Source organism: Ranitomeya variabilis, chromosome 6, assembly GCF_051348905.1.
Source record: "Ranitomeya variabilis isolate aRanVar5 chromosome 6, aRanVar5.hap1, whole genome shotgun sequence".
Classification (NCBI taxonomy): domain Eukaryota; kingdom Metazoa; phylum Chordata; class Amphibia; order Anura; family Dendrobatidae; genus Ranitomeya; species Ranitomeya variabilis.
In genome coordinates, this window is record NC_135237.1 from 372,366,874 (window position 1) to 372,394,553 (window position 27,680).

The 27,680-nt window shown below is 40.7% G+C and overlaps 1 protein-coding gene across 2 annotated transcripts in view; it reads right to left on the minus strand.

Moving 5' to 3' along the window:
- Positions 1 to 27,680, minus strand: part of ATP9B (ATPase phospholipid transporting 9B (putative)) — a 428,187-nt gene that overhangs the window by 228,497 nt on the left and 172,010 nt on the right. For both annotated transcript variants that reach the window (XM_077270058.1, XM_077270059.1), the window contains exons 10-11: positions 22,016 to 22,091; positions 14,597 to 14,673 (exon numbers count right to left, since the gene is read on the minus strand). In XM_077270058.1, coding sequence (XP_077126173.1) covers positions 14,597 to 14,673; positions 22,016 to 22,091 — 153 coding nt within the window. The remainder of the gene's footprint in view (positions 1 to 14,596; positions 14,674 to 22,015; positions 22,092 to 27,680) is intronic.

The following is a 27,680-nucleotide window of genomic DNA, read 5'->3' on the forward strand; positions in this document are numbered from 1 at the left end:
CAGCTATGGGGCAATAATGGTGCAGAGCACTATATGGCACAGCTATGGGACAATAATGGTGCAGAGCACTATATGGCACAGCTATGGGGCAATTATGAACGGTGCAGAGCACTATATGGCACAGCTATGGGGCAATAATGGTGCAGAGCACTATATGGCACAGCTATGGGGCAATTATGAACGGTGCAGAGCACTATATGGCACAGCTATGGGGCAATAATGGTGCAGAGCACTATATGGCACAGCTATGGGACAATAATGGTGCAGAGCACTATATGGCACAGCTATGGGGCAATTATGAACGGTGCAGAGCACTATATGGCACAGCTATGGGGCAATAATGGTGCAGAGCACTATATGGCACAGCTATGGGGCAATTATGAACGGTGCAGAGCACTATATGGCACAGCTATGGGGCAATAATGGTGCAGAGCACTGTATGGCACAGCTATGGGGCAATAATGGACGGTGCAGAGCACTATATGGCACAGCTATGGGGCAATAATGGTGCAGAGCACTATATGGCACAGCTATGGGGCAATAATGGTGCAGAGCACTATATGGCACAGCTATGGGGCAATTATGAACGGTGCAGAGCACTATATGGCACAGCTATGGGGCAATAATGGTGCAGAGCACTATATGGCACAGCTATGGGACAATAATGGTGCAGAGCACTATATGGCACAGCTATGGGGCAATTATGAACGGTGCAGAGCACTATATGGCACAGCTATGGGGCAATAATGGTGCAGAGCACTATATGGCACAGCTATGGGGCAATTATGAACGGTGCAGAGCACTATATGGCACAGCTATGGGGCAATAATGGTGCAGAGCACTATATGGCACAGCTATGGGACAATAATGGTGCAGAGCACTATATGGCACAGCTATGGGGCAATAATGAACGGTATGGAGCATCTATTTTTATTTTTGAAATTCACCGGTAGCTGCTGCATTTTCCACCCTAGGCTTATACTCGAGTCAATAAGTTTTCCCAGTTTTTTGTGGCAAAATTAGGGGGGTCGGCTTATACTCGGGTCGGCTTATACTCGAGTATATACGGTATATATATATATATATATATATATATATATATATATATATATATTTATCTCCCTATACTATGTGTAGACATTAATTTTATCTATTCTGTTCTAACCTGTCAGTGTGATTTTACTGTACACCGAGCTGAATTGCCGGCTTTTCCCTAGAACACTGGTGCGTATTTCTCGCAAGTCACGCTGATGGTCCGTGTGTAATCCGTATTTTTCTTGCCCCCATAGACTTTCATTGGCAGATTTTTTGCGCAGTACGCTGACAAACGCAGCATGCTGCGATTTTCTACGGCCGTAAAATACAGCTGAGAAATATACGTCAGATAGGACATACCCCATAGAGAATCATTGGTCCGTGTGCAATGCGTAGTTTTTGCGCCTCTCATACGTCTGTAAAACTCGAAAGTGTGACCCCGGCCTAACACTGCGGGTTATAGCTAGATTAGTGACAAAATGTACAGTTGGTGGAGAAAGGTTGAACTTGATGGACCTAGGTCTTTATTCAACCTACATAAGTAAGTAATGTAACACCGAGTTGTTAATGTACCTGAAATAAGAGGTCTGTCTACTATACATTCATGCAATGCTACATCATAATCCTGGGAGTAGGACCGGTGTGACGTTCCTTTGTGAAGGTCATGCTGCTGTACTGTCATGCAGTTGTCCACGTGGCTTCAAGACCATACACTGACAATCACTGCATCCAAGAAAAAGAGGGACTTATCCTTAAGGATAGATCTCCGATCCCCTCCTTCATTGCAGTCTTGCACTGCACTATGATAGCCTTTTAGAGAGGTGGCATGAAGGCATGAAGAGGGCTACATGACGAAAAGTCACACTGTTCCTACTCCCAAGATTATGGTGTGGTGTGGCATAATGTACCGTAGCCCCATCCCTCTAGTTTTCATTCCATTAGAGTTAGAACCAGTGGTACGGCCATTTCTCCATAGCGCACCTAAAGTTGCTTTTCAAAATGACAACACCAGACTGCATGTTGCTTGTACCATTATGAGCAGCCTGCATGGCCTAAAAATGCTACCATGCCCTGTAATTTCTGAGCTGATCTCCCATCAAGCACACCTGGAACTTCATTAGTCGACAATTACAATGGGAGCTGCCGGCAACGTATCTTGATGATTTGCAAATCCAAGTGTATTCAGGGCAGAATATTCCTGAGTCAACCATTAATAATCTTACTCATAACAGCCAAGGCATTTACGTAAGCGCATGCATTTGTGAGCGTAGTGTTATGATCCGGTGACCTTGGAGCTGCATGAAAACTTTCTCTGGAGTCGGTGGAACCTGTACTGACCGCAAATCCTGAACTAACACCGCAACTAGAAGTAGCCGTGGGGTGTGCCTAACAAACCCTAGACACCTCGACACAGCCGAAGGACTAAATACCCCTATAGATGGAAATAGGAATGCTATCTTGCCTCAGAGCAGACCCCCAAAGGATAGGCAGCCCCCCACGAATAATGACTGTGAGTAGGAGAAGAATAGACACACGCAGGTAGAAAACAGGATTTAGCAAAAGAGGCCACTCTAGCTAAATAGGAAAGGATAGGACAGATTACTAGGCGGTCAGTATTAAAACCCTTCCAAAAATATCCACAACAGATAATACAAAAAGTTCCACAATCTAACTAAAGACATGGAATGTATATCTGCCACTCCAGAGAATCCAGCAAGACTGAGAAAATACTGACACAATCTAAGCTGGACAAGAAAACACAAAGAATAGCACTGAATTGTGAAGCACACAGCATGTGTGCCACAGGAAAAAAAAACCAGACACTTATCTTTGCTGATTTGGCAGAAAGACAGGAGGAACCAGGCAGAGGTCCACACCTCCCAACAACAATTGACAACTGGCAAGGACTAATGAATCCTGCACAACTAAATACCCCAGTCAGAACTGCAATCAGCAGACACACCTGACCAGGACTGCAACCCAGGGACAACTGCATTACCACCTACTACCACCAGAGGGAACCCAAAAGCAGAATTCACAACAGCGTAGTGCTCATCCTCAATACCAAATAAATTGAAATGTTTTTACAATATGGTTTTCATTTTATCATCATTTGGACATCATTAACATTTCTATCCATCCTGTGATTTCAATAGCTCAACAACTTTTGTGGTGTTGCAATTTCAATGTTGAGGAGTACATTGTACAGGTGTATTACAGGGGTATACAGATGATGTTGCAGCTCACCTTCTCCCCCTCACTTTACAATGACCATTGACCTGATAAGGGCAAGCCTATTACCATATTTTTCAGACTATAAGATGTACTTTTTTCCTCCAAAAATGTGTAGGAAAATGGGGGGTGCGTCTTATAGTCCGGATGTCCCTAATCTGGCTGTGGTGGGAGGTGGAGGAGAGGCAGCTGCAGAGCAGCGGGTCACAGGAGGCAGGTGCCAGCTGCTGCGGCTAACTCCTGTGCCCGCTGCCAAAGATAAATGAACAGTCACTCCATTCCACGCCCATGGGTGTGGAAAGGAGTGGATATTAATTTCACTTTAATAGTCAACACAGTGTTAGCCGCTGCAGCCGGATTCTTGCAGCTGCTAGGCATTCGAGTGTGCAAGCTACTCAGGGCAATGAATATTCACTGCATACCACTCCCATGAGCATGGAATGCGATGAATATTCCCTTCCCTTTAGTAGCAGCACATGTGAAAGCCCAGTAACTGCAAGAACCCAGCGGCTGTGGCTAACATTGTGCTCGCTAAAGATCAATGAATAATCACTGCGCTCCACGCACATAGTCCCGGCGTGCAGAACAGTGAGAATTCCAGCGGCTGTCTTCAGCAGGTTGTAGGTAGCACATAATGTCACTGCCATGCGCTCCTTACAAGTATAAAGCAGCTGCTGGCACCGGAGCAGGACGCTGCGAGGGCACACAGGGAAGGTAAGAATGTTTTTTTTTTTTCTGCTGAGGGCCATGCATACCAGGATGGAGAAGGGGGACAATCATACCAGGATAAGGATGGGGCCATGCATACCAGGATGGAGAAGGGGGACAATCATACCAGGATAAGAATGGGGCCATACATACCAGGACAGAGATGGGGTCCCTGCATACCAGGATAGGGATTGGGGCCAATCATACCAGGCTAAGGATGGGGCCATGCATACCAGGATAAGGATGAGGGGGTCATGCATACTAGGACATAGATGGGGTTCCTGCATTCCAGGATAGGGATAAGGGAGCCATGCTTACCAGGATGGAGGATATTAAATATAGAATTGACCACATTTTTGGCTTCAATTTTTTTTCCAATTTCCTCCTCTAAAACCTAGGTGCGTCTTATGGTCCGGTGCATCTTATAGTCCAAAAAATACAGTAAATACTTTAGTACAATTTAGTAGGGTTTGAGTTAGTCTATTGCTGCTAAGGTCCATGTGCCCAAGTGTAATACTAGGTCTTGTGGCCACTTTGTTTTCAATATATTGAAATAAAAAAAAAATGCTAACAAAATAAACAAAATTAAAATGGATAAATGTAACATAAACCTCATTAAAACCATGTCATTTTCTGACTATACATTCCCTGTAAGGCATAGTTCATAGATAAATATCATACTACATCAGGGAGTCCACTTTTAATGTGTAGAAAATAGATTTAGATTGTCTACTGACCAGGCACAATACATATTTTATCTGAATAAATTGCTGAACAGTTACGTGTAGCTAAGATCTCATCAGAGATTCACTGCATAGTATATTTTTAGCTAATATGACAGTAAAATAAAGACTTCATTAAAACCAGACTGGTGTAAATCTGAATTTATTCACCGACAGATTGTTCTGCAGTTGCTTCAATTAATATCAATTAGTATGAACCCAAGTGTCAAGCGCTGTTAAGTGCTTCCTTAGTTAGAAAAGATGGTGAAAAGTTACAACAGCATTTGCTTTCATTATGTAGCGCTATTTTTTCCTAAAGGAATTTCGCATATGAATAAAAGAAGAAACAGCTATGCAATGTGAAAAAATGTAACTAAGGCTACGTTCACATTTGCGTTGTTGGGCGCAGCGTCGTCGACGCATGCGTCATGCGCCCTTATCTTTAACATGGGGGGCGCATGGACATGCGCCAGTATGCGTTGTACTGCGTTTTACGACGCATGCGTCATATTGACGCACAAGACAGGGCGCAGAGGACGCTACTTTGTAGCGTTTTCCCTGCGCCGAAAGTCCCGATCTGTAGGATCTTATGACAACGCATGCGTCGCAAAACGCTGCGTTGTGTACATGCGTTGTTGGTTGTGTCGCGTCGCCGACGCTGCGCCCAACAACGCAAATGCAACCCAACCCAAAGACATACTGATAGGGAATTTAGATTGTGAGCCCCAACGGGGACAGTGACGATAATGTGTGCAAACTGTAAAGCGCTGCGTAATATGTTAGCGCTATATAAAAATAAAGATTATTATTATTATTATTAAATGTGAACGTAGCCTTAGGTGTCTATGCCCCTTATTTAAAAGGGACGCACCGTTGGAAATTAGGTATTTCAAATTGATTTTTCAAGAACTTTGGAGTTGATCCCTTTTACTTTTCATGCACATAGTCAAATATAGATATATGGCATACATTATAAACTGTCATTTCCTGCCCTTATTGGGATCATTTGCCAGCTTTGCTGTGTTGACTGGAACAGAGGCAGCGGAGTAATCTTATCATTTGATTACAGAGGTACAGTAAGACACTTCTTGCCTCATTGTGTCCACAATTACAGGTACTATTCAGTTGGCTATGATATTTGTACTTTATGACCGTAGACTTTAACCTTTATTAATTACTCTATTACATTTTATTATTCTTCGGTGTCATATCATTCTTTAAGCTTATAATAGGTATTATGCTTAAATGTCATACTTTTTTTCTGACTTTTTGGGTGTGGCATTTTATGATGGCTGCATTTTGGCAAGATTGATAAAAGTGATAATGTTATCTTTTAACAGAGCAGGGGATTTATCGACAGTACATTTGGCTTACAAATGCAGGAATAACACTGCTAGCGTGGTGGGTATGTATGTGTTATACATGTTCCCGGGCAGAACTCGTTTAGTGGGCATGGCCTTGCTCCATACACTTCTGGCCTTGCTCTATACAAGTGTATGGAAGCGAAGCCAAGCCCATTGGCTAGGAGTATGTATGACTCATACATCCCTCCAGTCCAGACTAAGAAACCGGTGAATCTCCGCAGCGCACAGAGTGACTTTAGACCTATCGACATGAACCAGACAACCGCTTTACTGAATTGGGCCATTAGTTTCAGAGCAGCTAATTGGCTGCAGCAGTAATGGGCTGTAGAGAGGAGATCACTGCTGCAGCATTGTGAACAGAGACTGACTGAGAAGGCCTGGGCTACACTGACTTTCTGTAGGGCTACTGATTGATTTTAACTATTTTGTTAGAGCTGCAGTCCAAAGCAATACATAGTATGTAATTGAGTGGACTTTAGCTGCCACTTAATAATAACAGCTGAAATCAATCGGTAGTGCTAGAAAAAAGTCACAGTGTGGGCCAGGCATAAAGCGACAGGATATTTGACCCCTTTTGATGATCACAATTTATTCATGTTGTGTAAACAATAAACAATGGAGGGTAAACACTTATTTTTGTAAATGTTATCACTTTTGCGCAATCATAGCAGATTCAATTAAAAATAAAGGTTCACATAGCTCTGCAGCTTGCAGCTTTATTAATCTGGCATTTCAGAATTAAAACATTTTATATTTTCCAGTGATATAAAGGAATTGTGTTTGCAGAATAAGTCATACTTTTCAAAGGAATATTTTAGGGTAATCAATAAAAAAATGTACTTGATTGTTGCAATTTTTACGCCATTCGCTGTGTGGTGAACAAACACTTCATTATTGGTAATATAACTGTATGACGTAGGGTAGAAAAGTGTAAAAAATTTGTAACCATTGTGCAAGTTGATAAATGCAGGCCCCTGCGGTCAATTTGTCAAAAGCTAGATGTTAAGTAAATTTACAATACACCCATGTTCTGTATAAGAAAAAAAAAACGTTTCAGGCAAATTTCTTAGAAATATCATAGTTGTGGGAAGAGATTCAGGACCATCTATCTGTATAAGGCCCTGACGTTTCTGTTGGCAGTAACGGTCCTGTGCAGCCTGTAAGCATCCACTGAACATCATACTCATCAGTTAGCCTCTTTTTGCCTTTTGACAAATCAGCAGTCATTACTCCCCAATTTTGCATTTCAGTGGCCTTATTTCTTTGTGGAACGAATTTCTATTCCTTTATATTATGAAAGGAATGCAAAATGTACATGTCAGTTTTTTTCACGGACAGTGTGAGAGTGTAAAACACACAATGATAATGTCAGGTTTTTTTTCCAGCAACACAGATGACAAGGGCCGAGACAAGTCTATGGGTCCATGAAAAAACACGTAAAGCACTCGGATAGCATCAGTGTGCCATGCGTGTTCTGTCAGTGTTTAACATTGTAAAGTATAGGAGAAGCTTTCTAATTTTTTTCTTTATCCATCTGTGAAAAACACTGATGACCACACTGATGGTAAAAATGGACACACTGATAACACAGATATAATTTTTTTCATGTATGTGTTTAAACGCAGATGTGTGAATGAGGTCTTAGACACTTTTTATTAGACTGATCAGAAAGTCTTCAAAGGAAAGTGGCATAACTTAAATTATGATCATGTGAGCGAAATGTTCTCCAAAAATAGTCAAAGCTTTGAGCACCAAAGTAAGCCATGGGCTCATTCAGATGTTCGTATAACCCAGTCCTTGGGCTTGGGTTTGTGTCAGGGTGTCATCACTAACCTTGGGACTTGTGTGTGTTTATGTTATCACTGATCTCGGCCACGTGGCTTGTGTCACCAATGCATTCAGTCATATACAAGAACTAGTGCAGTGATGACAAACATAAGCCCACAAGAACTAGCGCAGTGATGACAAGCCAACATAAGCCCACAAGAACTAGCGCAGTGATGACAAACAAACATAAGCCCACAAGAACTAGCGCAGTGATGACAAGCAAACATAAGCCCACAAGAACTAGCGCACTGATGACAAGCAAACATAAGCCCACAAGGACTAGCGCAGTGATGACAAGCAAACATAAGCCCACAAGAACTAGCGCAGTGATGACAAGCAAACATAAGCCCACAAGAACTAGTGCACTGATGACAAGCAAACATAAGCCCACAAGAACTAGCGCAGTGATGACAAGCAAACATAAGCCCACAAGATCTAGCGCAGTGATGACAAACATAAGCCCACAAGAACTAGTGCAGTGATGACAAGCAAACATAAGCCCACAAGAACTAGTGCAATGACAAGCAAACATAAGCCCACAAGAACTAGTACACTGATGACAAGCAAACATAAGCCCACAAGAACTAGCGCACTGATGACAAGCAAACATAAGCCCACAAGAACTAGCGCACTGATGACAAGCAAACATAAGCCCACAAGGACTAGCGCAGTGATGACAAGCAAACATAAGCCCACAAGAACTAGCGCAGTGATGACAAGCAAACATAAGCCCACAAGAACTAGTGCACTGATGACAAGCAAACATAAGCCCACAAGAACTAGCGCAGTGATGACAAGCAAACATAAGCCCACAAGATCTAGCGCAGTGATGACAAGCAAACATAAGCCCACAAGAACTAGTGCAATGACAAGCAAACATAAGCCCACAAGAACTAGTACACTGATGACAAGCAAACATAAGCCCACAAGAACTAGGGCAGTGATGACAAGCAAACATAAGCCCACAAGAACTAGTGCAGTGATGACAAGCAAACATAAGCCCACAAGAACTAGTGCAATGACAAGCAAACATAAGCCCACAAGAACTAGTACACTGATGACAAGCAAACATAAGCCCACAAGAACTAGCGCAGTGATGACAAGCAAACATAAGCCCACAAGAACTAGTGCAGTGATGACAAGCAAACATAAGCCCACAAGAACTAGTGCAATGACAAGCAAACATAAGCCCACAAGAACTAGTACACTGATGACAAGCAAACATAAGCCCACAAGAACTAGCGCACTGATGACAAGCAAACATAAGCCAACAAGAACTAGTGCAGTGATGACAAGCAAACATAAGCCCACAAGAACTAGTGCAGTGATGACAAGCAAACAGAAGCCCACAAGAACTAGCGCAGTGATGACAAACAAACATAAGCCCACAAGAACTAGCGCAGTGATGACAAGCAAACATAAGCCCACAAGAACTAGCGCACTGATGACAAGCAAACATAAGCCCACAAGAACTAGCGCACTGATGACAAGCAAACATAAGCCCACAAGAACTAGTGCACTGATGACAAGCAAACATAAGCCCACAAGAACTAGTGCAGTGATGACAAGCAAACATAAGCCCACAAGAACTAGCGCAGTGATGACAAGCAAACATAAGCCCACAAGAACTAGCACAGTCGTGACAAGCAAACATAAGCCCACAAAAACTAGCGCACTGATGACAAGCAAGCATAAGCCCACAAGAACTAGTGCAGTGATGAAAAGCAAACATAAGCCCACAAGAACTAGTGGTGATGACAAGCAAACATAAGCCCACAAGATCTAGCGCAGTGATGACAAACAAACATAAGCCCACAAGAACTAGCGCAGTGATGACAGACATAAGCCCACAAGAACTAGCGCACTGATGACAAGCAAACTTAAGCCCACAAGAACTAGCGCAGTGATGACAAGCAAACATAAGCCCACAAGAACTAGCGCAGTGATGACAAGCAAACATAAGCCCACAAGAACTAGTGCAGTGATGAAAAGCAAACATAATCCCACAAGAACTAGTGCAGTGATGACAAGCAAAAATAAGCCCACAAGAACTAGTGCACTGATGACAAGCAAACATAAGCCCACAAGAACTAGCGCAGTGATGACAAGCAAACATAAGCCTACAAGAACTAGCGCAGTGATGACAAGCCAACATAAGCACACAAGAACTAGTGTAGTGATGACAAGCTGACACAATACCATGGGACACTGTAGTGATGACAATCAGAACTAGCCCATGTGACCAAGCACAGTCTTCTTCCCCTGCTGTTATATCCATGCATCATCTTGCCATATGACTGCTGGAAAGCTGCTGTTGTGATAAATAAGCAATTAGGCAGCCTATGTCTTCCACTGAGGAGACTAAGAAGCATGGGGTAATGAGGGGGTATCGGGTCTAGGTATTGACGCATGCAAAATGTGCAAATTCCACTTTATTACAAGAAGGACCTTACATCAGTGAGTAATAGAAAATTCTGGGCACGTTAACCACATGTAGCGACGGCTAAGTGTAGTTATAGGGGTTTGTTGTAATCAAGTTAGGGGTGGGTTTCAGATAACATTCCATGCAGAGAACATGCATAAAACTTAATTTTGAAATATTCGCTATAAGAATTTCAAAGTTTATTAATTGAGTTACGTGAAAAACAGGACCGCAATGTTCTGCTGGTTGCCTTTTTTGGTCTACAGTGGTATAGAAACTCACATGGGACCTCACATTTAAACTACCATAATACCTTGCATTCCCAAATGTCTCCATGTACCAATAGTCTCCATAGGAGTGGACACATACAATGTACGTTAGCGACGGATCACCTGTCATAGTTCATCACACACTAACATATTTTTTTCCAATTAGAAACACAAATCAATATACCCCAGAGGTTGCAGTAATTGCTTTAGGCAAGTCATATTATCCCTTCTCCCCTAATATCCTTTCTCTTTCAGCAGATTAATAAGAACAACAAAACAGCAATATGCCATGGAAACACATGAATACATTCAATCATGGGAAACAGCCTCCCTGTCATCAGTACCATGTACGTAATGCCCTACAAGAAGCTGCTTATGTGAAAATTCATTTTTAATTGTCTAAAGTTTAAAGTGGTTGTTCCACGAACAAAGTACATTTTAATCAATAGATTTTGGAATATAAATTAGTTCCACTATTGAATGTGTTTAAAAAATGTTCCTGTGCTGAGATAATCTTATAACTGTGCCCATGCTATGTACTGTGTAATGGCCGTGTCTGACAGTACAGGGACATGGTCTGATCATACCACAGCTCCAGGGGAGGAAGCAAAAGAGAATATACAGACAGGACAACACAGGATTACAGATGCTGCTATCTGTGAGGTAAAATATTGCTTAAAAACAGACAGTGAAATGTTTTACCTCACAGAAAAAAATAATCGTGATCCTGTACTGTAATGTCTCTATACTTTCTTGTTTCCTACCCTGGCCATATTCTTGCATTCATAAGATTATGTCAGCCTAGGAACACAACCAATAGTGAAACATACTTTGTATACTCTAGTATAAGCAGAGTTTTTCAGCACTTTTTTTTGTGTTGAAAATGCCCCCGCCCGGCTTATACTCAAAATGAGGGTCCCAGAAGATGGAGGGGGAGCAGCAGTAGCGGAGCAGAGTGTCACAGGAGGCAGGAGCCAGCCCTGCTTACAAGCATAAATCAGCTTGAGTCAGGCGAACAAGACGTTGCAAGGGAGAGCAGGGATGGTAAGTATAATGTTTTGTTTTGGTGGGTTTTTTTTTTTTATTTTTTTGAGTTTTTTTTAGATGGGGGCCATGCATACCAGGATAGGGATGAGGAGTCATGCAACCAGCATGGGGATGAAGAGCCATGCATACCAGGACTAGGATAGGGATGAGGAGCCATGCATACCAGAATAGGGATAAGGAGTCATTCATACCAGGATAGGGAAGAGGAGCCATGCAGACCAGGATGGGGGTGAAGAGCCATGCATACAAGGATAGGGATAAGGAGCTATGCATACAAGGATAGGGATGAGGAGCCATGCTGACCAGTATAGGGAATGAGGAGCCATGCATACAAGAATAGAGATGAGGAGCCATGGAGACAAGGATAGAGGTAAGGAGCCATGCATACCAGGATAGGGATGAGGAGCCATGCATACCAGGATAGGGATGAGGAGTCATGCTGACCAGGATAGGGATGAGGAGCCATTCATACAAGGAAAGGGATGAGGAGCCATGCATACAAGAAAAGTGATGAGGAGCCATGCATACAAGGATAGGGATGAGGACCCATGCATACCAGGATAAGGATGAGGAGCCATGCCGACCAGGATAAGGATGAGGAGCCATGCAGACAAGGATGGGGATAAGGAGCCATGCATACCAGGATAGGGATGAGGAGCCACGCAGACCAGGATAAGGCTGAGGGGACAATGCACACCCGGCTTATACTCGATTCAATAAGTTTTCCCAGTTTTTTGTGGTAAAATTACATGCCTGGGCTTACACTCGGGTCGGCTTATACTCGGGTATATATGGTGTATTTTATTCCAAGATGTATTAATTATGTACTTTATTCGTGGGACAACTTTTTAAAAGTAGGCATTACTGCAGAGCTTTCTTCCCTAGTGGGTGGTTATGTGCTGGATGGCTGTAACCAAGCCAGCAATACTCAGATACAACTAACAGTAAAGACCAACAAATTCTTAACTTGAAATGAACTGTAAAGAAAATGTCAGGACGATTGGGGGGCAGTCTGAGCATGACACATATCCAGGGAACAAATCTGCAGAAAAAATGTGAAGATCCAGAGACTGAACAGCAAACCCTAGTAGACGAGACAAAAGCGGCCATCGCCCACCTGTGTGCTAGATATCCACAATAACAATTCTCTGAAAGGAACAAAATACATTATCTGGTGCATACACAGGGATCACACAGGTTATGTAAGGCAATGTGGCATTATAGAAATCCAAAGATGAGAGGCCTATGAATCATGTGTAGTACTAGAGCATGAAAATGAAGGTAAAAGATCCTATCATCAGCCTTATACACAATGGATGGATCTGCTCTCCATTTCATTGTCCTAAATCCTTGTGTACACCATTATATAACCATTTACCAGGTCAGTAGAGTGACTCGAATATACAAGGGAACAAATGTGACATTTCGGTTACAATTTGGCTTTAAGCAAACCAAATATAGAGAAGACAGATACTTTTTCTCTATATTGAACATGAGAAAGCATTTTTAGCCTTTTCATGTTAGTGTTCCAAAAAAAAATTCATTACTGGATCGCTCTGTGCCTTGAACACAATTTCTGTGGACCTTTTTAAAACTAGGTGAGAAGTTGTGCCAATAAGCATGGAGCTATTGGGAGGTACATGAGAGAACTAGCGGGATCTTCTTGCATAGGCCCGATACAGTAATAATTACCATGAAGTTGTACAGATATGCACTCACCTATGTAAACTGAAAAAAAAATATATAATCGCCTACAAAATAAAAGCAGTGCAGGGGTATTGTGTGTACTGCATACTCTTAATGCCATTTGATAAGGACTGGGGGCTGTAAAGTGCCAAAGTATGCTATATACTATTAAACACCAGTGAAACAGAGCATAAGTCATGAAATATATTAATAATATACGGTATCTAGTAGGAGATGTTCTATCACAATACCAATGAACATAATTCACAGCTCAGTCCCAGAAACCTATGGCTGTGGTTCCCCTTGCTCCTAGATGAGCCCACTGTCCGTACATTAATAGAGGCTTGTGGATTGGAATGGCGAGCAAGTTTTGCTCACGTCTCAGTTGTACAAGCTTTAACTTCCAAGAAACGGAACTAATTGTTTGATTGGAATTCTCATCAGAGCCTGGACAGTTAATGTGGCCCTCCTCTATCCCGCAGGGAATCTAGTCTCCATGAGAAATAGACAATAGTGATGGACAGTTTATGCTGGCAGAGACCATCAACACATTAAACAAAACAGCCGTCAACGCTCACCACTAGCTGCCCGTTTCAGACATATATTGACAGTTTTGCTTTCCTGAGGCAAATTACTAAACCATCCTGTTCTTCATTTCTGGGGAACCTTCAATAGATGATTCATTATCTAAACGACAAAATGTCACATTAACTCCTCCTTCCCTGCTGAATATGCCTAAAATACTTATGCAAGGGTATGTTCAGGCTTCTTGTAAAGCGTGCAACGTCTAAGCAATGACATCTGCCTTCTGATGCTGAAAGCGATAGGATCATATAAGCTTCCTGACTATCTCTCTCAACATTAACATAGGATTTCCTTAATAATCTTATGACGCTACTGATATACCAGGACTTGTCATCCCTCATCAAGCGAAAGTCATTTATGTGTCCTCCTGCCATAAATTCCACTACTCATAGTCAACTTACATGATCCAGTACAAAATAGGCTGATCAATACCACCTTCACCTTTGCAGGATCCTCTATCCATATCAGCCAACTGCAAAGAATTATATCAGCTTGAAATTCGGTTGTCTAGTTGTGAATTTGGCAGGAGCCAGATGATCAGACATTCTGGATTACTAGACAGTCAAAGTCACGACTACTAATAACAATTATTCGGTTTACTGCTGAATATATGTAACATTGTGGTCATACCTGGAGCCTCTTTTTTCTCAGGTAGATTAACATTCTTAATCTGTTATTTCTTAAGGGGAAAACCCTTACCTTGTTTTTAGGATTTGATGTATTCATTACACTTCTTGTCTCCTTTCCGGTATATATGACTACTCCTATGACAGTGCCTAGAATATATAAGAGTGAATCATTAAAACAATGAAGCAGTATTTTTCTGAAACAATTTTTAATTCTTTAACGATTTCTTTAGTGTGGCAAACGAGACCATCCCAAAACTCCCAATTGTCTTTCCAGGCTCCGGAATAGTAAGCCATATTAAAGAGGTTGTCCACTACTTTTACATTGATGACCAGGGCCTCACACCTGTCACCCCCCACGATCAGCTGTCATTAGTGTCATCGGCCGCAAATACTCTACTTGCAGTGGCCACCGCAGGGTACTGCACATCCGCCGGCTTGAGTAAGAGGTGGATGTGCAGTACTCTGCGGCAACCAATACAAGTAAACGGAGCAGCTCAGCAGGTGAGTATTCCTGGACGGCAGCGGCCGCCACAGATAGCTATGGTGGCTAATTGTAGGAGTGCCGGGCCCTGGCCGATCAGACATTGATGAGCTATCCTATCAATAGGTAATCAATGTAAAAGTAGTGAACATCCCCTTTAACGCATAAATTATAGTGTATAGCATACCTTTACTTTAAAAAAAAAAAAAAAAAACTACTGACGTCTCACAAAGACATAACCTAGAAAAAAACATAATGCGTAGGCACACTTCAGTAAGCAAATAGTAACACGCAAAAAAACACATCTATTTTCAGGCCTTGTTGATTTATTGAAGTGAGCCACTAGTGTTATGGATCATCCTGCTTGGGTATACCTTGTCACGGTGGGATGGCTTTTTTGGTCAAAAATATGGTGACTAATTACCCTATGTTTTTAAACAGGTGTTACTATTATTCACTTACTGCAGTGTGCCTACACATTGCGTTTTCATTTTTGGTCATACTTGTCCGTTAATGCCCAGAGTGTGTCTGTGCACCTACACATTACACTTAGGTGTGCTGGCCCTTGTTTTGGTTATGTCATAAAGTTTAGCGTGGTTGGGGTACGAGTGCAGAGACATCCACCGATTGGTTCAGGGAATACCTACTTTGAGCGTGAAGCCTGATTAACCTCACTCAGCACTGCTTGTCTGACAGGGAGGGATCTGTTAATCAAGCAGAGCCAGGGATGGGGGCAACTTGCCTTCTGTGACCAGTCCCATTATTCCCCTCATTCCCTATACCTATCCAAAGAATATTTTCTTTAAAAAGTTGCAGAGTTTTCAGAGTGAGGCAATGAAATTAGTAATGATGGAGTCTGTCCCCGATTCAAGCTGTCCTTGTTTCTGGCAGCATGAATCACCTGACAGATTCCATTCAATAGAAACTCCATTCCATCTGAAGTCTCAGACGAGAGCAGCATGTATTCCCTAAACCGTGTGCCAGGACACCCCCACCACCTTGATATATGTTCACTCATTGTAACATTGATCCCTGGAAAGCCTTTGTCATCATCCTAATAATGGACATAAGAAGAATGTATTTCCATTTCCACTAACAGCCCAATCAGAGTATGACTATAAAGAGATCAAATAAACTAGAACATTTCTAAAATTCCTTGCGTTTACATTTTGGTGTGTCTTTTTAGTTGCAGGATACTAGAATATACAATTGTCTTTGTAGGCATGGATTAAGGCTATGTGCACACGATAAGGAAAGTGTGCAGAATTCTCCTGAACAAAACCAGACTTTTTCTGCAGGAAATCCGCATGCCTTTTTTTTCACATTTTTTGTGTGTTATTTTTGCGGATTTTTTGCGTTTTTTCCGGAGCTTCCCAATGCAATAATATAGCGGCAAAAACGTGAAAAATCTGCAAAATTAATGAACATGCTGCGTTTTTTACCCCGATGCGTTTTTTTTTTCGCGGAAAAAATGCAGCATGTGCACAAAAATTGCGGAATGCATTAAAAATGATGGGATGCTTATGTATGCTTTTTTTTAGCATTTTTTTCTGTGGCAAACGTCCGAGAAAACGCAAAAAATCCTGAACGTGTGCACATAGCCTAAGATCATTAGTGACATCTGCATAGAAATACAAGCTCAGGAGAGCAGACGGCCAGTCCAAAGGTTGCGATGCGATCCTCAAGCATACGGCAGTCTGACGGAATCAGTGACACCAGTGCAGAGGGGTGGGCGGGATTATGGATGGGGGAAGGGTGAATATTCATTTGACATTTACATATGCTTGACTTGCCAACACGCGACAATATAAGATCTTGGAAATAAGAATACCCCTTTAATATAAATTTTAAGTAATTGAGGCATCTGTACTTTAGTAGTGATGAGCGAACGTGCTCAGATAAGGTCTGATCCGAGGATGCTTGGGTGCTGAGTGACTTCGGCGTGCTTGAACAATATGTTCGAGTCCCTGTAGCTGCATGTCTCGTGTCAGTACGACAGCCGCAACACATGCCGGCATTGCCTGTTTATTAGGCACATTCGCTCATCACCATTTTTTAGCATTTTGCAATTCAAATTCTCACCAGAATGTAAGGCGTACTCCTAATTTTCAAACCACTAAATAAAATATGCGTTACATCTGAATAAGTGCACTCATGACAAAGCTGTTGCCATACCAGATTTAGAATGCCAACATTGAAGAATAAGATGACTTTTTTTATGATTGTGTTATTTTAAAACATCTATTCATTTTATTCAAACATCAGGTATCTTTTTAGCTGCGGCCGACACGCAAATCATTTGCTATACTAAGCTATTGTTCTATAGTTCTTTTGTCATCTGAAATTATTTGAGACATCGTGAATAAAAAGTGATATAATGAAAGATTGGCCTAACAGTTTCATAATAGAGCCTCAGCTACTTGCCATCTCCTATAGATAAGTGTCTTCCCCATCGCTTCTGTACAATGAAGCGACTGATCAATACTTCCATCTTAATTTCCCAATGCATTATGTCTGCCTCTTTCAGGAGATAAATGTGCTATTAATATTAGATGAACATGATCACAAAGCAGGGCCCCCTGACAAACTTACATGTATTGTAAATATTCCTAGCCACCAGGATTAGAGAAATAATTAACAATAATTAATCATTTCTTGCAGGGCTGTCGAAGAGGGAGAGAAATCGCAATCAACAAACAACTTATTATCACTACCAAATTAATGCATGGAGAGCTCCATAAAACAGACAGATATGCTAAGTACGAACATGACAGGCTCTACGACTTTGCATTATAATGTATGTGCTTTAAAGCAAGGGAAAGATTTAGGAGCTTTATAGTTAGCCTGCACCAATACAATTTATTGCAGAATATGTAATAAATGTGTCAGCTAGGGCAGAAAATGACAACGGATTAGTTTACAATTTAAGTTACTATCACATTGCACAGATTTTCTTTTCCTTCTTTCTGATCTCCATTATCTTCAATTTCTGCTTGAAGCATTGTTAAAATCTACAACACAGTGCAATCACATTGTGGTTACTCTGACTAGCACTTTCTTATAATGCTCTGCTCCCTGCACTACACTATTTGAGAATCCCTCCCACAAAAGTTGATTTTTTTTGCTATATCTGTGTACATGTGTATGTCATAACGTTTGATCGGGGTTATTTGGATTTTTTGGGTTGTCATTATGATTCAAAAAAAGAAAGCAGAGTAGTTTGACAATAAATGGCTTCACCCAACCACTAACCGTGAGTGGAGAAAAAGTTTTGGTGTTATCATTCATATTCTCTGAAAAAAGGCTAAGAAAGCAAAAATCCTGCCGGGGTATGTAAACTTTTGAGCACAACTGTACATGTTGATGGTCTACTGACGGGCATGGAGCACATCGGCAAGTGAATAACTCTCTAAAAATACAATTTGCAACCACATTTATCAACTACTTACATACAAATTCTGTGGTTTGGTGAAATGCTACAAATCAGGCACAGACCCCAAATAGGTCATATCTGTCTTCAGAGCAAAAGACTGCTGCAACAATCTTTTTTTTATTTTAATCATTTCCAGAATGGAAAAGCAGCTCCTTCTGAGAGACCTACTGTGTCCATGCATTATACATATTGCCACTAACACCGCTGGTACGGCGCGAGTGCGGGAGGGGAGCGTAAGTTCTCTTGTATAACTTAGAGGCCTAGAACATTTAAGAAGGGGACGTCCATGTAGTGGACAACTCCTTTAACAAGACTGTGAATTGAATGCATTATCCTTCAGAGACAAGTATGGAGCTAAAGATCAAGCATAATAGATACTATATTCCTTAGAGGATCTGAAAAAGTGAATGAAATCCAACTTCTTGAATCCTTTACTCTCTCAGAAGTCTAATAAGAAGGTACTGGGGTCATCAGCACCCATTAGGATTAATTGGGAAACGGATCTATCACCGTGGTCATGGCTTCATTACATTAATGTTACTGTGAACATGCACTCATTTTGTGAAATGGTTGGTGTAATCCATAAAAATTGTATTGTGATGACACGTTCCTTAAATACTTAACATATGATAATAACCTCCAGATTTAGGACCACAAAAGAGCAAATCCATCACAATGTAACAGAAAACTAATGAAATAATAACTATTTAACAAATTGACCTGTCTTCAAATTCCATATCCAGAGTAATGATAAATTCTCTCAAATATTTGCCACTATCGCTTTGTAAAAAAGTCACAGGGGTCAAGGTCGGGCCATTGAGAAGTGCTATGGGAATTATGTGGGGAATACCTCAGAAATGTTCAGCTCTGATTGCTGCTGTCCTGACAATTTTAGAGGCGAAAGACCACAAATCGATAGTGCGAAGGATCAGTAACAGTAGTTTAATGTAAGGGCATAAGGGATTCAATGCACAGAAGATAAGGTGCAATGAATCCAGGCAGTAAGTGTCCATTAGGATTCCAGTCTAGTTTCTATAGTTTGAAATGTGTAATTAAAAATTCTACACCAGATCATTACAAGATATGATGTGACGCATAGAGGAAAGTTTTACATTTGGACATTATTCTTAAAAAGCACAAGCTTAAAGGAAGCCTGTCATGTCCAGAAACAGTATTTAAATAGTTAATAGTGTGAGCAGCAGATGTAATCACTCCCAGGCAGTGTGAAAGACAGTGTGCTCTGCAGCATGTGTGTGCTGCGTGTGTGCAAGCTGTCAATCAATGGTGACTGTAACCGCTCCCTTCACCGCCCCGATGACTGGAAGCAGGGAAAATAGACGTTCATTTTCTCCCTGTAGCTGCTTTTCCAGTAAGGCATGATTTTAAATGCTATTAATCTGCAGATTAACCCTCTATCGCCTCATAGGTGGTGTGCAGATTACCATAGAAAAAGGTGTGACGGTGACAGGTGCTGGAGTGAAGGGGGGCATGCTGGCGACAGCTTTATTTTCAGCTGAATGTACGTCTTTGGAGACACATCCAGTTAAAAACTACGGAGTAGCAGAGAGCCACTTGCTCTCTTCACCTTATCTATACAACCCACTGGCCCGGCCTGGCTGAACCGGGTGTCCCATCGCAGGTAGAACACCGACATCACTGCATTGCACCAAGGAGGAGCTGCCCACCGTGGGGGTGGGGACAGGTGAAAGATATGATTGACTTTTTTATTTTTAAATTGGTATGTGAAGAGTTCCAGAATGAAGGACCTTACTACTGTAAGGTGCCACATTGGGGGACATTATCACTATATGGTGGCCACAAGGAGGGCATTATTAGAGTATAGAGCCACAAGGGGGGACTTTATTTGTCTGTATGGCCACAATGGGGGACATTAATATCCTACATTGTCGCTCCCTAGATTAATAATGTCCCCCAATCTGAGACATTCCAACTGCATTTATGTATAAAATGTAGATGTTATTACTGTAAATTTGCCAGAATAGATGTACTTTATTACTGTATGGATGGGAGGGAGTATTAGTGCTGTATTTGGGCAAACTGGGGAATTTTAGTATTGTATGAAGGCCACAATAATGGACACAAGCATTAGTACTGTATGGGGTCAACAGAGGGTGACATCACTATTGTAGTTTCATATTTTTGCTGTGGGGGGAAGAAAAGGGAGGTATCGTTGCATTGTTACTGTGCAGCCACAAGGGGCCGTACTGTGGAACTTTTCTCCTTCATCCAGCACAGTGTAAAAGTGGGAGAAAATGTGGGGTGGGTGTGCTCTAAAAGCTATCAGCTGAACATGTCTGTCTATCAAATTCTGCAGAGATGAGTCTTGGCAAGAAGTCATAGGAATCTATGACACATGAAGTAGAAAAATTAAAAAGAATTACTTCACCTGGAAACATCACTGGTGAGCCAATAAATTTACCTGTACTGTATACACTCTTATCTACTATGTACTTATACTAACTCCTGTGTATAACTATTACAGATGATAATATTACTTGTTTTGTTAATGATCAGTTTTATGGTATTATTCAGTCACTATGTGGTGGTAATATGTGGTCTAGTCATGGTGTGGCAGTATTTGTCCTTTGTATGTGGTATTATTCGGTCACTATGTGGTGGTAATAAGTGGTCTGGTCATGGTGTAGCGGTATTTGTCCTTTATATGTGGTATTATCGGTCTACTGGTTTTGGTATAGCAGGTATTGTTCATTAGCAGGATGATGATTGTACTCAGACACTAAGCGGTGGCAATATTTTGCAATGGTGTGGTGGCATTATTATGCTCTTGTATTGTGTTATTATTAATATTCGTCTTTGCATACTAGACTTTGTTCAGTAGTTTGGCAATAATATTTGTTATTTGGTACCTGGATGAGTATTATTTAGAAGTATCACTTAGAAAATGATCTTATTATTGTGTGTTCTATAAGATTTGTACAATTTATCTGAATTTTTTATGGTGTTCGAACACAGAAATGTTTATCTGTTCTAGTGTCACTACCTGGGGTCTGTGCATCTGATCAACATGCTGTTTGGGGTGAGGGGAAGGAAGTCCAAATTTTGCCCTGGGGCTCATCATCTAATATATCTACATTATATACTGTACGTGCTGATCCAAAGTCATCGTAGGACAATCATGAATAGACACTGCATATGGCTCTCAATGGCTTGCACAAACCATATATTTTGGACATGGGTAGCCAGCATAGTACTAAGGAAAATACTGATTTCCGAATGATATGTATTGGAGAAAAAATGTCTTTTTCTGACTTTTGTCACTTTTTATGTTTTTTTTCTGCAGAAATGATAGGTCCTTTTTAAAGTAAAATCTCTTAAAAACTGAAATTTCGATGGGAATATTCAGCAATATTTCCAAATTTTTAGACAATCCCACCCCATATAGCTCCTTTTATTATACCCTTAAATTCTTCCCTATTTAACTGTTGCCAAATGTTTCTTCCTCCTGTATTGGAGGGTTAATGTGTATATTATGTAAGGTGCACTTAAACACAAGGAAAAATGAAAACCATGAAGGGAAAATGCAATTCTCCTACCAGATGCGACCACTGTGCTTGCCCACAAGGTGTTTTCTATACCAAGGCTTTCATGAATAGAGGGGTCTGTATCTTCCTGAAATGAAATAAAATAACATATTGTAGACAGAAAAAAACACAAACAATATGTAAAATAACTGAGCCGTATTTAAAAATGTCAGTAACAGTTTAATTAAGTACTTTCGGGCTGCCCTAACATCTTAAATATCTGACCGGTATACATACTAAGCGTACAGTGATATTCTAAAATGCCATAAAGCAATAGTACAAGGTTCATGATGCTACAGGAGAGAGGAGCCGGTTGTCAGACACAGCCAGATTCCTCATAGGGGACATAGAGATTATTCCAATCTATACCTTCCCGATTGCTGTATTTCTCCTCTAGACCCAGCGATCACATGCTTGTTGGGTGCCAGAAAGAAGCATAAGTGCTGGGTCCTATGAGACCCAGATCAGCTCTGTAGTGCAGCACTGCAGATTGGAGGATAATTTTGCCCTGTAACTGGGTAATATATAAGCCCAGTTACAGGGAAAATTAGATAGATTGAAAACTAGTTGAATGTAGAAATGTCCCCAAACGTCTTAAGAGAATAAAAAAGGGAAGCTCCCTGTGCATTATCACTGGCTGTAGGTGAAGGTAAATCGCTCACCTAATAATAATAATAATAATAATAATAATAATAATAATAATAATCATTGAAGAGTGATGTGATGTCAAAATGGATGCTGTTCTGGCCACTGCGCTCACACCAAGCAGATGGAGTACTTAACGGATGAAGGAAGTAGAGAATGCCGTGGATATCAGGCGCTGCCACTGAATATGATGGATCCAAACTGTGAGTATAAAAACTGGTGATTTATTAATGCAACATGTTTCAGAGTAGGTAATACTCCTTCCTCAGACAGTACCTACTCCGAAACATGTTGCATTAATAAATCGCCAGTTTTTATACTCATTGTTTGGACTAATCATCTTTAGTGGCAGCATCCAGCCTTCTCCACTTCCTTGAAATGTCTTTTACGAGAACAATGTATGAAATTAATAAGCGAGCAAACGAACGAACGGACGAATGAACAGCAATATAAATAAAATTAAAAAATGCTGCTGGAAGTCAAAATCATCGTTACCTGCCCCAGTTGAAAATAAGTCTGATATATGAAAAATAATTGCTACATAAAGAGGAACAAAATTTAAAATGTATTTTAGTCGTCCTTTGGGGTCGAAAGCATTATTCGAATATCCAAACAAGAAAAAAACTTTACAGTTCTAAAGAGAATCTGTCAGCAGGTTTTTGATATGTAATCTGAGGAAAACATGAGGTATGGGTTAAAACACAGAATTTAACAATGTGTCACTTATCAAGGTTTCATTACTAGGACATTATCACTGCTGGGGCTGATGTGCACATGACTGTTAGATGACTCCACCCCCTCCTGTGATAGGCAGCTCACCATCAATAGATAATCATACAGAGCCTGGTGTGGGCGGGGATAGCTTTCTCAGCTCTGATCTAAAAATTCTGATTGTGTCAGAACCACTGCACCCCGTAAACTAAGTGATACCACCTCTTTTCTACATCATGCTGCTCTCAGATGAGGCACCAAAAACCTGCTGACAGATTCCCTTTGTCTCCCATATTTTGGTCATTGGTCAAAGAACATTGTTCCCAATATAAGGTTTTTGAAAAAATAAACTTATTATTAAAAGCAAATGGACACCTGTCTATATTTCAATCATACAGCATGTTGGACGTCTCAAAACAATGGGAATCTACCGGAAGACTAAAAGGTTTTGGATTGTAGTGCGGGAATGGGTTTTTTGTCTGGTTTCTGAAACAGACAGCAGTAAGCCAGGGGAATAAAAGAATATGATACAATTGGCCCGGGGAATCTGCTGCCGATCTTGTCATTCTCTACTGCATCATTAGCGATTATGTCACACGGTAAAAGGAGACTGGGGGTCAGAACGTCATCAATAGCGGTCCAACTGAGAATTTTGGAATGACATGCCAGGAGCAGGGAGTGGATTTCCAGGGTTGAGTATGTATATATATTTTCTCTTTAAACTCCTTTGTTTGTAGTTGTTTATTTTTTTAATAAAAAAACCTCCTCTGCTCTCATTTCCAAGATCTAAGAGGATGTATTGGTTTAAACTCTGAAAAGTCTTTGGAAACAGTGACTGGGTAAACTTGGTGCCATGTCATGCCCCACTACAGGAGAATAAGACCAAGGGGTTATTCTTACACAATAGACCTATGTAAACGACATATTTATACGCTCACTACTTATCTATTCGCTGGTTCCTGGACCTTGGTGCTTCCTACAGAAAGTCAATTGAGCTTAATTTAGAACCTGATGTGCATAGTGAAATTACTAGATGCTATATGGCACTGCAGATAAGTTTATAGTAATGTCAATATAGTATATGTAAATGGAGCCGCAAAGTTAACCCTGCATGTGACAGATTCTGAACAATGCTTCATTTCTACGATTAAACTCATGATTCTGCTCTTTCTTAAAATTATTAACTATCCACTATATAAGATTTCCAATTCCCCCAGTAGATATGCCTATATTTAATTGTATCACTTTAAGCTAATACTTGCCACCTGGTAGTTCATAATACACTCAAGTATTTGCTGCTTAAGAAAAAAAATAGCCATCACTTGGCTTTAAACAGAATCCATTTTAGGAGAAAATTCTGAGTTTCTTTGCAATTTGCAAGAATATCCAGTAACATGAGGAAGAGAAAAGAATGCTCTTTTAGCAAATTCTGAGATTATCTTTCAGAGATAAGTGGACTGTTCAAACATCAATATATGATACCATTTTACTAACGTCAAATCCCATTTGACCACAGATCAATTTAATTTTCTGGGTTCATCTTTAACTCCTTCACCTTTGTCTAGAAGAATGGACAAACACAATAATGCATTTGGCTTAACACAATCAGCTAGAACATGTGCACAATGGCTGTATTTTCTTCTATCATTGCTTTCTAACAGAATGCAGTCATGGGAAAAGCTAACTATATCTGCTTTGAATTCTATGTTTCTACATATTAGGACACAATAAAAAGCATCTTCTCTTAAAATAGACAAATTACACAATTTCATAATTCAATAAATAATTGGGCTAAGATGCAAAGCAGTGTGTAAAACTTCAAATACACCATTATTGTTTTTAACGAAATTGAGAGGGTAAGTAGCAGCCAGGTGCTGCTAATCAAATGTCCTTGATTAATTGTTCATCAGCAAATTTGACTCCCTCTATAAAAGCAGAAGTTTTGGAAATTTGCTGGTCTAGAGAATTCCAGCAAGTAGGACGTTTCACTAAATTTTTCATGTTGAGCTGGACACAAGATAAAATAGTAGCTGCAGAGCGGAATAAAATGTTTTGTTTTGTTCATAATTTTTGCTTCTCTCTTGCAGAGATATTAGCAATCAAAGTATTTGTCACCTAATGAGTTAACTCAAGTTAAGCCCAAGTGGATGTTTTCACTGGGGGAGTGTACTTCTCCCTGTAGGAGTTTTTATCTGATAACACCTACTTGGACTTAAAAGGTTAACTCATTAGGTGCCAAATACTTTGCTAATATTTCCACAACGGCGAGGCAAAATTAAAAGACAACAATGTTGTATTATGCTCTGTAGCCAATATTACATCATGTATCCAGTTCAACATGAAAAATCTTGTTAAATTTCTCCTTTAACACAAGGCCAATGAGGAAAGTGATGCAATCATCTTAGAGAAACAATTGTTGTCCCCAACAATTTTAGAAGGGCTATAATGCCATTTACAAACACTTTGGAGTCCATAATTCTACAGTGAGAAAGATACACAAACAAATAAGATAGTTGACAGTCTTTCCAGGAATAGATGTGACAGCAAATGTACCCTAAAGTCAGGCCACGCAATGCACAGAGAAATTTTAAAACCTCAAGACCTATAGCTCAGACACCAAAAGGCCTCAGTTACCATAATAAATGTTCAAGTTCATGACATTACAATTAGAAAAAGACTGAATGTGTAAGGTTCATTTGAGAGGGTGGCCTGCAGAATCTTCTTTCTAAAAAGAACACGGTAAGAATGGCCAAAGTTAGCAAAGCTGCTTCAAGATTAAAATAACAATGTCCTTGGGACAGACGAGACCAAAGTTGAGATGTTTTGAATAATGCCCTATGCTACATTTGGGAAAAACCAACAGCATATCGGCACAAGCACTTCATACCAACTGTCACACATGGCGCAGGAGGGGTCAATACTCCCCTGCTTCTCCCCTCTGCAAATCCCTCCACTGGCTCCCAATCCCCCAACGAATCCAGTTCAAACTATTAACACTGATCTACAAAGCCATCCACAACCTGTCCCCTCCCTATATTTCTGAACTAATCTCCCACTATCTTCCCTCACGTAATCTTCGTTCATCCCAAGACCTCCTACTCTCCTCCACACTTATTCGTTCCTCATACAATCGCCTCCAAGATTTCTCCAGAATATCCCCCATCCTCTGGAATTCCATGCCTCAACACGTCCGATTATCCACCACCCTCGGATCCTTCAGACGGAACCTGAAAACCCATCTCTTCAGGAAAGCCTACAGCCTACAATAACCGAGCCGCCGCCTCACCACCGCCAGAGCCGCCGCCGCCTCACCCCTACCTTCTGTCTCTTCCCCACTATCCCATAGAATGTAAGTCCGCAAGGACAGGGTCCTCTCCCCTCTGTACCAGTGTGTCACTGTAAACCTGTTTACTGTAAATGATATCTATAACCCTGTATGTAACCCCTTTCTCATGTACAGCACCATGGAATTAATGGTGCTATATAAATAATAAATAATAATAATAATAATAATAATAATAATATTTAAGACACAATATATGGGCACCCTGTAGTCACAATCAATCATGAACTCCATGTACCAAAGAGCTCTAGAATCAAATATGAGGTCATCTTCTAAAAGCTGAAGCTTGGCTGAAACTGGGTTATGCAACAGGACAATGAAGCCAAGCACACAAGCAAATCTACATCAGAATGGCTGAAGAAAGTAATGAATCAAGGTGTTGAAATGGCCCGTCAATGTCCAGACCTCAACCCAAATTAAATGCTATTGGGACCTTAATTTTCAAAAAACCTTTATGAATTTAAACAATATTGTAAAAAAAGTTTGAGACAAATCTTCTTTAGTACAATATGAGAGACTCAGTCATATAGAAAATGATCATTTCAAGTTATTGCGGTTAAAGATGGTTCGACGAGCTATTGATTCATCAGATGTGCTAACTTTTTCACAAACTGCTGCATATATAGGCATAGTTTTTGCTAAATAAATAATTACATGGTAATTTGTCATGTACTGATGTTCATTTTAAGTTGTGTTTACTTAAAGCAGTTGCCCACTATTAGGGCAACCCATTCTTGATCTAAATGCTTGGCTGGGGCTCCAGCTGATCTCTGACTTCCTCTTCTTGATTAATTTGTACAAAAAGAGGGGACAGTGACACCAGCACTGATTGGGCGCTGGGCTCATGTCTCATAACAACCACACGAGAGGCCAGAGACTGCAATTACTGACACGGGAGGTGAATATAACCTTTATTATATTACTAGATGAAGAGCCCGGAGTTGCCGGGGTATAGTAACTAAAAGTGGTTAGTTATAA